Here is a 12,672-nt window from a genome sequence, read left to right as displayed (position 1 = left end):
GACAATAATATAAACTTATGTCCGTCATCGAGCTAACGATCAATGGTAACCGATAGCTAAGGACCGCGACGAATTCTAATAGTCGCGAATGTTATCGTTAGAAGTTAATGCCTTTTCCTTTGAGGATCACCGAAGGTGTCGTGCCTCGTGGCCGATGACCCGACGTTATGGTGCTGCGTGGCACGTGCACAGAGATTAGGGTATTCTAGTAGGATCTGGTCACAGAGTGGGGAGGATATTGCATCCTTCGTTAAAAGGATTTTTTTTTTGATTGAGGAAGACAGAAATCCTTTATGAACACTTGGGAAGATAGCCCAGGTAGTATGAGATTCTCGCTTACGCCCCCCCCCCCCCCCCCCCCCCAGTGGGGACGGTTTCCACGCGTACTCGCTAAAACTGTCTCCCGCCCTCGCCCCCAAGGAGGCGTGAGGTGGCGGTAACCCGACGAGCTTCATCGTCGTTGGATATGTTCCACTCGCACTAGGCCATCGCTTGCATTCGTTGAAAAAGAGACTGAACCCCGTCTTCCGCGTGTGCTCTGCATGCAGAGAGAGGATGCCCTTACGCGGTGGCTCTTGGCCCAGGTGGTTTCGTCAAGTTCCTTGGGGAAGTCATTGCGCGAGCGCTCCATCTTCCAGCTTCATCCTGTAACGCCACCCGCTTCCGCCTTCCACCGCGTCGGAACATACGGTCCTAAAACTGCGACCTCTCCCCACCACATCACACCTACTAAATCGCTAATGCTCGATATCGCGTGTATGTTAGCCTAACCCCCCTCCCAAATTTCCTGTAACTTTACGCAACTATTTCGCGTCTCTATGTTTAACTAATATGGCCCCTAACCTTTTACTTCAGTCTCTATTTCCCCGAACGATGTAGTTTCTCCTTCCTCTCTCCTGCCGATCCCGCTCGGTCCCCATTGTCGCCCCCTAATGGTGCCATGACCAGTCTGACGACTGAGTTCCTTGCTGAACCGAAAATTGATCAGAAGGATAGTTGACACAGTTGACCTTTCTCCCTCCTCTCCCCCGCTCCGTAGGTCCCCGTTTTGTGCCTTCGTTAAGTGGACCTTGAGAGACGGCAAGGCATTTTAACCCAGAACCGTGAAAGAATACGCATCGCAGATTATTATAAAGACTATTATCTAACATATTCCTCCAGAGGAAAAGTAATTACTCATTCTCCGCGATAACTGTACCTTTGTAATTTTGAAGTCTATGGTTGACCAAACGCACGTTCTATAACGCAAGATGCAAAACGCTAGCAGGCAAACAGTATTCCCGACGGTTGTGCATATTTAACACGGTAAACTTTGCTTTCAACCATTTCGCGATACTTCCGTGGGAATATAATGGGATGTAACAATATTGTGGTTGCAACAGCCCTGCGGGTGCAACGAGTTCGGCCATACTTTGTACGTGTCGTTTTCTTCGAATTAAAAGTTCATTTCGTTAAATACAAAACTCGAAACTCGTAACGATCGCTGCCACGCCAAGAAATTTGTGCAATTCCAGAAATGAAGTATAATAATTTGATCGCGGAAAATTTGTGTCATGAACGTCCATCCGGTAATTAAATGCCAGACAAATTTCTGTGAAATCGATTTTATAGTATATATTATCAGACAATTATAATATGATTATAATATATATTATAAAATGAAACGTGTGCGCATTATGTGGAGACCGTAAATATTGTATAATAGAGATTACATGTATAAATAGATCCCTAGATCCTTATATCCTTAAATTCCTAAATCTCTAAATGACTATATTCCAATATATTTAAATACATTCCTATATCTATAATTTCCTAAATTCTCAGATTACTATATTTTTAGATATCTAGATTTCTATATCTCCTCATATCTCTATATTTCCAAATTCCAAATGAAATCCACATGACTCAAAATTTCTATTATATTGAAATCCATATCCTTATATCACTATTTTCAAAAACCGCTATGTGCAAAAACCTTCATATCCTGAAATTTCTATATCCCAAAATTTTTATAGACCAGAATACTAATATCTTAAAAATCCCTAGATCTCAAAATCCCTAGATTCCAAAAACCCAACCAAAATCCCTCTATATACCACAATCCCCAGATCCCAAAATCCCCAGATCTCAAAATCCCCAGATCCCAAAATCTCCAGATTCCAAAATCCCCAGATCCCAAAATCCCCAGATCCCAAAATCCCCAGATCCCAAAATCCCCAGATCCCAAAATCCCCAGATCCCAAAATCCCCAGATCCTAAAATCCCTAGATCCCGAAATCCACAGAACCCGATATCCCTAGATCCCAAAATCCCAAGATCCCAAAATCCCCAGAACCCACAATCCCCAGATCCTAAAATACCCAGATCCCGAAATCCACAGAACCCGATATCCCCAGATCCCAGAATCCCCAGATACCAAAATCCTCAGATACTAAAATCCCTAGATCCCAACTACCTAACCAAAATCCCTAGATTCCAACATTCCTAGGTTCCAGAATTCCTAGATCCCAGAATCCCTAAATTGAAAAATCCCTACAATTATCCCAAAATCTCGAAAATCTCGAAATTCCAAAATCTCTATGTCCCTATATCCCAAAATCTCAAAATCTCTAGATAGCAATCCCTATTTCATAAAATCCCTAGATATCGAAGTTCCTATATCCTGAAATCCCTAAATCTTGAAATCCCTACATACTAAAATGCATACCCCACAAAATCTGCAAAATCCCTACTCATACAATCTTACTATTGTCATTTAACAACGTCATTCAACATCATTCTAAATGTTAGAAATAAATGATAGTAATATATTAGTTTACCTGTTCCGTTTCCGCATGCTCTCCGCGTGAGGGCTTTTGATATACTGTTCCACAATTTGTTTCCAACGCCTACGGCACAGCCAGCCCCTGAAGAAGCTCTGAACTTTCTTAATTTTCTGCATTTCAATGGAGCCCTCGCTGACATCTCGTAGCCCAAATCCGGAAACTCCTGTACCGTGCCCGTCCATACCGAACGGAGAACCTGTGATGTGCAAACTTCCGGTGCCCTGGGACATGGTCCTTTGAACACCCGGTCTCGTTGCGTACGGTGCCGCTACTGGCCTCAGTTCTTTCTTCAGGGCGCACAACTGTAACAGCATCCAAATTCCGGATTTCAAACAGACTCGAGTACGTTATAACTGCTTTACTGCGCGGTTATCAGTAATTTCTCCTGATGTAATCTAACCTAACCTCTACTGAATTGGATTTCCGGAGGCGTTTATTTTAGAGTCGGTTTCTCGATTTGGATGATGTGAACGCGTTTGTTTCGTGTTATTTGAAAGTTTTAAAATATGTGAATTTAGAAATGTTGATTAATGAAAGTATCGAACTATCGAACGATCCATCAATCAATCGAATAATTGGACGATTGAACAATCGACTAATCGGACAATTGAAGAATTGATCAATCGACTAATTAAATAATGGAATAATCGAATGATTAATCGACTAGTTAAACAATCGAAAAATAGAATAATTGATCAATTGAATAGTAGAGCAATCGATCAGTCGACTAATAAATAGACGAAAAGACGAACGATCGACTAAATTAGTAAATGACTGATCGACTAGTAGAATAATCGAACGATTGACTGAGTGAACAATCGAACAATAAAACAATCGACTTATCGAACGATCGACTAATCGAATAATCGACTTATCGAATAGTCGACTTATCGAAGTATTGACTAATCTAACAATCGAATTATTGAACGATCTACTAATGGAATAATCGACTTATCGAATAATCGACTTATCGAATAATCGACTTATCGAACTATCGACTTATCGAACGATCGACTAATCGAACGATCGACTAATCGAATAATCGAATTATCGAACGACCGACTAACTGAATTATTGACTAATCGAGCGACTGACTAATCGAACAATCGATTAATCGGAAAATCGAAAAATCGAAAAATCGAAAAATCGAAAAATCAAAAAATTCAAAACTGCAAAAATCTAAAAATCCGAAAATCCAAAACTCCAAAAATCCAAGAATCCAAGAATTGAAAATTCATAGAACTGAAAAATCGAAAAGTTAAATAACTGAAGTATCGAAAAATTGAAAACTTGAAAAATGGAAAACATAAACGCTCGAAAATTTAAATAGAAAAGTTAATAATCCTAAAAGTCCGTGACTTCAGAATCTTGAAAATACGAACATTTAGAAATTCACAGTTAAGGAAGTACGAGGGTGTAAAAATAACTTCAATGTTTAACCTAAACGCGCCACGGCCTGTACAACTGGGCAATAAAGGTACTCGAGACTACCTGTACATCATTTTTCCATTAGTAGGAATAATTGAAGTTCTACCGCAGTTTCGTTAGATCAACAAAGTGCGGAGCCATTTTGAACTCACTTCTGCCCGAAGCTTCTTTATTTCCGAAGCAAGCTCCTCGCATTGCTGTGTGTATTGCCACTTAGCCGTCTTCTCGCTCTCCACGATCTGCAACAGGTGCAAGTGCTTCTGCTCGAGCTCTTCCTTTTGCAACAGCAATTTGTTGAAACTGTAATCAGTAAGCAAGATAGCGGTGAGACAAATATCTGTTCCTGTTTGCCTTTTAATTGGATCGAAACGCGTTGCAATATCGCTTCCTCTTGCCGTTTCAGTGCAAACATGCTTATCGTACTCGGAATTCGGTCAAATTCGCGTAAATACCGTTTTAAATTTACAAACGGTGGAAAATCGTCTTGGAAATTGCAAGGAACTGCTATTGAAGTACGATGATACTTTGATGGAAATTTGTTAAATTACTGAACAGAAATTCGGAGACGGCGAATTGTTCACATTGTGACTCTTAATAAATTGCATAGAGTTAGTGATATTTTTTGTGAAAAATTTCTTTAATTCTAAACAGAGTTTTTGAAAAATCAAATTGTTCAGACCGAGTGGTTTTTAATAAATTATTTTTAAATTTATGATAAATTGTATGCAGTTGGAACGAAGTGATATTTTCAAACTTAAATTACAAAATAGAATTTCTGAAATATCAAACTGTCCAAACTGAAAGATTTCTCCAAAATTATTTTTAAATTGCAATATTTACGCATTTCCAAATTTTCACTTTTGCAAATTATCAAATTCTAAATTTATAGATTGCTACATTTGCGAATTTTCAAGTCACAAATCACAAATCTATCGATCCATGAATCGATCAATTTATCAGTCTACCGACTTATCAATATATTGAACTATTAGTACATCAAACTCTTATCTTACATATGTATCAATTCATCAATTCACCAATTCAACAATTCATTAATACATCAATTCATCAATTCATCAATTCATCAATTCATCAATTCAACAATTCATCAGTACATCAACTCATCAATTCATCAATTCATCAATTCATCAGTACATCAATTCATCAATTCATCAGTACATAAATTCATCAATTCATCAATTCATCAATTCATCAATTCATCAATTCGTCAATTCATCAATTCATCAATTCATCAATTCATCAATTCATCAATCTCTATATAATAATAAAGGCAAGAAGTTGTCTGGCTGCGGCGAATGTGGTGAGATCCCCTTCCTGACTTTTGTTTACTTTTTGTTTTAGTAGATTCTTCTGCTTCACCACAACAACAATAACAATATTAACAAACAACTACATAATAATACTTACATTACCACACACATTTTTATAATATTCCTCTAAATCCAATATTATTATTTAATTTTAAAAATATTAAGGATCGAGTGAGCTAGAAAAATGTGGAAAAGCAACAATGTAGAAATATACAAGTCCACACGACAGTCTTATGTGCGTACTTTGACAAACGAGGAAGGTTATTTTCTGAATTATTTGTACACCGTGCGTTGTGTAAGGGGATAAATTCCCCTTTTTTCGCGTTAGTGCCTTAATGGTTTTGCCTGTCTGACAAACGTGATCGTCCTAGTAAATGCCTCCAGGTGTGTCAAACGATCCCGGTTGCCTTTACACTCTGCACTCTGCGTGCGTCAACCGTATCGCACGTTGTTCATCAAGTGTTTGCTTTTTCTTTCAGAGAAGTAAAAGAACCGACTCCTGTCACGCTTCTCTGATTTTAATGTTACGGAAAGGCGCATAAAATGCGAGCAGAAATCGTGTTTATATCGGTTCAAGATTTAATACTGTCGAGATACGCCGGATGATGGAAAAAGATTGTTCAGAATTTTAAGAATGGACAGCGATAGGTCATCCTTCACTGAATAGGGAGAGAACACCCGATATGAATCTGGAAATTAATTTTTACACGGTCATAAATCATTGTCGTACGAGTGAATTGTGAGTCTATAAATTTTTATACTTGCAAACTGCAAATTAACAAGGTTTTCAATCTTTATATTGAAATATGTGTTTACGTGTTTGAGTATTTAAGAAATTTTGCACGTCTGTATATCTTTGCAATTGTACATTTGTAAATAGGTAAACAATTAGATTTTGGTATTTGGAAAATTGCTTAATTGAAAAATTGGACAAATACAAATGCTGAAAAATTGAATTAATTGAAAAAATGAAAATCAATGAATGAAGATCAATTAATGAATAGATGAATTAATGAACTAGTGAATTGCTGAATTGGTAAATTGGCGAAAACGTAAATCAATGAATTAATGAATTGGTGAATTGACGAATTGGTGGATTGATGAATTAATTAATGGATGTTTTATTAAGCTGATGAATTGATGAATTTATGAATTGATGTACTGATGAATTGATGAATCGATGAATCGATGAATTGATGAATCGATAAATTGATGAATTGATGAATCGATGTACTGATGAATTGATGAATCGATGAATTGATGAATTGATGAATTGATGAATTGATGAATTGATGAATTGATGAATTGATGAATTGATGAATTGATGAATTGATGAATTGATGAATTGATGAATTGATGAATTGATGAATTGATGAATTGATGAATTGATGAATTGATGAATTGATGAATTGATGAATTGATGAATTGATGAATTGATGAATTGATGAATTGATGAATTGATCAATTGATCAATTGATCAATTGATGAATTGATGAATTGATGAATTGATGAATTGATGAATTGATGAATTGATGAATTGATGAATTGATGAATTGATGAATTGATCAATTGATCAATTGATGAATTGATGAATTGATCAATTGATGTACTGATGAATTGATGAATTGTTGAATTGATGAATCGATGAATCGATGAATCGATGAATCGATGAATCGATGAATCGATGAATTAATGAATTGATGAATTGGTGAATTGGTGAGTTGATGAGTTGATGAGTTGATGAGTTGATGAATTGGTGAATTGGTGAATTGGTGATTTGGTGAGTTGGTGAATTGGTGAATCGGTGAATTGATGAATCGGTGAATTGGTGAATTGGTGAATTTGTGAATTGCTAAATTGATGAATTGATGAAATGATACAAAGATAGATTGATAGATTGATAGAGTAATTGATTGCTAGATTCATAGATTGATAGATTCCTAGATTGATAAATTCACGGATTGATATATTAATAAACTTTGAAAATGCTAAAATATATAATTGGAAAATTGAAAATTTGAAAATATGGAAATGTAACAATTCTAAATTATAAAAATTTGAAAATACATAATATACTGATCCATAAATTCCAAATTTGATGATATATAATTACAGATATTTTCAAATATCTAAATGCAGTAATTAAAAATTGTAGAAATTTCTAAATGAATGAAAATAATAATAACTATATTTCCAGTTTACTAAAATTCTAAACTTCAAACATTCAGAAACGAAGGAGTTAAATTGTTCAGTTTGAGAACTTGAAATTTCGCAAATTCCAAAACCTGAGAATATAGAAACCCTAAAAATTGATAAATACGCAAAAAACAATTTTCTTGAAATTCCCAAACGCGTGGAAAGACAACATCGAATGCAATATTCTAAAGGAAAGCGCTAATCTTCACGAACGCTGTGCACACATAACGTCACAGAGACCGCAGGTAATTAATATCAGAATGAACAATATCATGCTATTTCTTCGTTCCGAGGGAAATAATTTCCTGCGGTTGATGCACACACCACTGATAAAGACTTAATAAGGCTTTGCACCGAGCTACGGTCTCTTCGTGTAATTAACTTTTTTCATTGTTAGAAACCGTTCGTTCCTCGTTCCACACGCGTTTCCCTCGCGAAAAGCAAATCCATTCCACGTCGGTTATATCAATTCTGAACTCTGATTTGCACACGGAATAGTTACCTGGCATCGCGTATAGCATCGATCCACGTTTTGCAGTCAGACTCCGTGGCTGCTTTTAGCTCGTACTGCCGTTGATTTTCTCTCCTGTACGATATTGCGAAACAGTGCTGAAACATACGAGAACTTCAATTAGCGTATCGGTATTCAGGATTTTTCAGAAATTCTTTCAACAACATACCATTATCGCAAAATTCGGGCGAAAAATTTAAGTACAAAATCCGAGGGAAATGGGTCATCATGGTTTTACAGAAACAACGCACGTGTGTAAGCATGTTTACTGATTAAGGATTCTTTGCAGTGATTTTTTGAAAGATCTAGGGAAAGTACTGACAATTTTAAGAAATTCAAAGCTCATTTTTATTTGAAATTTTTTTTAATTTAATTTTTATTTGGGGATGATATTATAAATTTACTCGATAGCTTGTTATTAAATTTCTAACTTTTTCAGTCGTTTAATGATTCAACTGTTTTAATTTTCAAGTTTCCAAGTTATTAAATATCAACTATTCAATCGCCAATTTTGTCGACTGTTAATTTCTCAATTTTTCAATTTTGAAATTCTTCAATATTTCAATTTTTTTATTCTAAGATTTTCGGTTTTTTGAAATTTTCAAATTTCCAATTCTCAATATTTTCATTTTTCAATTCTTATTTTTTCAATTTTTCAATTTTTCAATTTTTCAATTTTTCAATTTTTCAATTTTTCAATTTTTCAATTTTTCAATTTCTCAATTTCTCAATTTCTCAATTTCTCAATTTCTCAATTTCTCAATTTCTCAATTTCTCAATTTCTCAATTTTTCAATTTCTCAATTTCTCAATCTTTCAATTCCTCAGTCTTTCAATTTCTCAGTCCTTCAATTTCACAATCTTTCAATTGTTCAGTCTTTCAATTTCTCAATCTTCCAATTTCTCAATCTTTCAATTTCTCCATTTTTCAATTTTTCAATTTCTCAATTTTTTAAATTCCCAATTTTTCAATTTTTCGATTTTTCAATCTTTCAATTTCTCAACTTTTCAATTTCTCAATTTCTCAATTTTTCAATTTCTCAATTTCTCAATTTCTCAATTTTTCAATTTTTCAATTTTTCAATTTCTCAATTTCTCAATTCCTCAATCTTTCAATTCCTCAGTCTTTCAATTTCTCAGTCTTTTAATTTCTCAATCTTTCAATTTCTCAATCTTTCAATTTTTCAATTTTTCAATTGTCGAAATGCTTCACTATTTAATTTTTAAATTGGTCAATTGTTCAATTATTCGATTGTTCAATTGTTCCATTGTTCCATTGTTCAATTGTTCAATTGTTTAATTGCTCAATTGTTGAATTGTTGAATTATTCAGTTGTCCGCTCGTTTAATTTTTGAATTGTTCAATTATTTATTTATTCAAGTTTCTAAGTATTCAACTACTCAATTACTAAGTTATTCAATTATTTCATTGTTCAGTTTTTCAACTGTTTAAGTATTCAACCATAATTGATCAATATTTAAACTTTCCTATTCTTTCGATTGGCCATTTTTTTTAATATCTTAATATTAAATTTTTCAATTTCTGAAGGTTCTAATTTTATACCTTTTCTACCTTTAAACTTCTAAATTTAGAATTTTCCCATTTCCAGATTTTAGAATTTTCAAATCTGGAAATTTACACAGAAACAAACTTGCAGCCCGAATGTTTTAAATCTTTAAAATCATAAAATTCTAAATGTTTATAGTTCTAAACATTAATATACTATTTGTGACATTTTACAACATTTTTATGTCCTTAAATGATACAAACTACACCTATATATTGTTTTAGAAATTGAGCACTGTTTACTGTACTAATAAAATGGTAGCCATCAGTTTTATATGAAGAATATCAATAAAATTGCACAGCCACTTTCATCAAACTTTAGCTATAAATCATACTTCAAGTGTAAATTCTCCTCTAAAAGAACTTCAAATTTTTTTAAATAAGTTCTACAACCTTACAATTCAAATTAATATACCATTTATAAAATTTTACATTTTTCTATCATCAAATGATTTCACAGTTACCTACTTAAGAATAAGCTATGTGTACTGCAAGCAGCCATTTTATATTAAGAATATCGACAAGATATTTCCGTAGTTATTCCACTGAAGTCTCAAATGACTAACATTTTCTGATATTCTGTTAGACTTCGTTCCTTCAAATGTAACCTAAAAAAAATTTAACACGTCGACTGCCACCCATATATGAATGACACTTAAGTATCTGTACTGATTTAACATGTATGTTGTTAAAAATTGATTCACTTTCCTAATCGAATTTTCACACATTAATTACATGGATCTATGGAAAATAAATGTAACAAGATATTGCGAAAATATTTGAAAAACTGAAAACACTACTGGATGCAATTGAAAATTGTTTTAATGTGGCAGTCAAAGTTAATATGTAACCTAACCTAACAAGCTCCCATATCGCAATAACATAATGAATGCTTCTCGTTGAAAAACTTTGCACATAAAATTATTCCGTTAGAACGATTATCTGATAGTTGAGAAATCTATTTCCCATCTGTTGTTGCCGATACACATGATAGATTGAAACGGTGCAATCGATGGTTTCACGATCTACCTTTGACCTTACGCTTCGTAAACTTTCTATATATAAACAGGAAAAATGAAAGAACATTCTGTGCAGCTCACTTTTTCCCAGTATACAGCCAACTTTCTTGTTGTATGTTGACGTTTCAAACAAAATTTCTTCAACCATGATCCCCGAGCACCATTTCTTCTCTTTTGTTCGACGTCAAAGCATTCGAAGTACAATGAAAAGAATTTACTATGCTATACGTTCACGCTGCCATTGCTGAGGTAGCTGTCGTTAATTTATCGATCTGTCACGAAAAACTTTGCTCTGCTGCGAATATTTTGGGTAGTTTGATCATTATTTAGGTAGTTAATCAGAATTAATGATGTAGTAATTTGGTAAGTTCATAATGAGTGATTATTTAGTAATTCTAGTAATTTCAGTAATTTTAATAATTTTTGTAATTTTTGTAATTTTCGTAATTTTTGTAATTTTTGTAATTATTGTAAGTTTTGTAATTTTTGCAATTATTGTAAATTTTGTAATTTTTGTAATTTTTGTAATTTTTGTAATTTTTGTAATTTTTGTAATTTTTGTAATTTTATTGATTTTAGTGGTTTTACTAATTTCAGTAATTTCAGTAATTTTAGTAGTTTCGATAATTTTCGTAGTTTAAGTAATTTTAGTCATTTTAGTCATTTTCAGAATTTTTAGAATTCTTAGAATTTTTAGAATTTTTAGAATTTTTAGAATTTTCAGGATTTTCAAAATTTTCAAAATTTAATCTCGAATGAAAATTTAATAGTTTTAGTAATTTAATTGTGAGTGAAGATTTAGTAGTTTCAGTAATTTAATCTCGAATGAAAATTTAATAGTTTTCGTAATTTAATCTCGAATGGAAATTTACTAGTTTTAGTAATTTAATTGTGCGTGAAGATTTAGTAATTTTAGTAATGTAATCGTAAATAAAGATTTAGTAGTTTTAGTAACTCAATCATGAGTTAAGATTTAGTAGTTTTAGTAATCCAATCATGAGTGAAAATTTAGTAGAGTTAGTAATTTAATCATGATTGAAGATTTAATTGAAGATTTAGTAGTTTTAGTAATTTAATCACGAGTGAAGATTTAATTGAAGATTTAGTTTTTGAAGTAATTAAATCATGAGTGAAGATTTAGTAATTTTAGTAATTTAAACATAATTAAAGATCTATTATTTTTAGTGACTTAATCATAATTGAAGATTTAGTACTTTAAGTAATTTAATCATAATTGAAGATTTAATAATTTTAGTAATTTAATCACAATTGAAGATTTACTATTTTTAATAATTTAATCACAATAGCAAATCTAGTAGTTCAGTAATCTAATCATAATTGAAAATTTGGTACTTCAGTAATTTAATCATGGTTGAATATTCAGTAGCCCAATAATCTAATCATAATTGAAAACTTAGTGGCCCAATAATTTAATCACAATTAATAGATCCGTAATTTAATCAAAATTAATTTAGTAGTTTAACCATAATTTTACTGAAAGGATGCCCTCAATTTTGATTGTAGACCCCATGAAATATTTCAAAATTAATTGCATATCAAAAGTATTTTCACAACACGTGACCTAACCTTGACATTGTCCAAACTATAATATATCACCTAAAAATAATCTAACAAATCTCCACTTCTTATTTATATAACCCATCAACAATTCTTCATGTTCAGTGTCTGTCCTATATACCTATCAGCTATATCTCCATATTTATCTGTTTCAATTTCCATTCCACGGGTATCTTCGGACACGTCGCCATTTAACACTCAATGGCGGATGTATTGCAG

The 12,672-nt window shown here is 32.9% G+C and overlaps 2 protein-coding genes across 5 annotated transcripts in view; one reads left to right on the top strand and one right to left on the bottom strand.

Annotated features, from left to right (window-relative positions):
• LOC100876585 (opioid-binding protein/cell adhesion molecule homolog) overlaps nt 1-12,672 on the top strand; it is a 657,546-nt gene that overhangs the window by 570,242 nt on the left and 74,632 nt on the right. The window lies entirely within an intron of this gene.
• The window catches only part of LOC100876695 (ras-specific guanine nucleotide-releasing factor 1), a 120,582-nt gene that overhangs the window by 36,265 nt on the left and 71,645 nt on the right, over nt 1-12,672 (bottom strand). For all 4 annotated transcript variants that reach the window (XM_076540135.1, XM_076540132.1, XM_076540133.1 and 1 more), the window contains exons 5-7: nt 8,283-8,389; nt 4,406-4,553; nt 2,820-3,127 (exon numbers count right to left, since the gene is read on the bottom strand). In XM_076540135.1, coding sequence (XP_076396250.1) covers nt 2,820-3,127; nt 4,406-4,553; nt 8,283-8,389 — 563 coding nt within the window. The remainder of the gene's footprint in view (nt 1-2,819; nt 3,128-4,405; nt 4,554-8,282; nt 8,390-12,672) is intronic.

This window comes from Megachile rotundata, chromosome 15, assembly GCF_050947335.1.
Source record: "Megachile rotundata isolate GNS110a chromosome 15, iyMegRotu1, whole genome shotgun sequence".
Lineage (NCBI taxonomy): Eukaryota > Metazoa > Arthropoda > Insecta > Hymenoptera > Megachilidae > Megachile > Megachile rotundata.
This window is presented reverse-complemented; position numbering and strand designations above follow the sequence as displayed.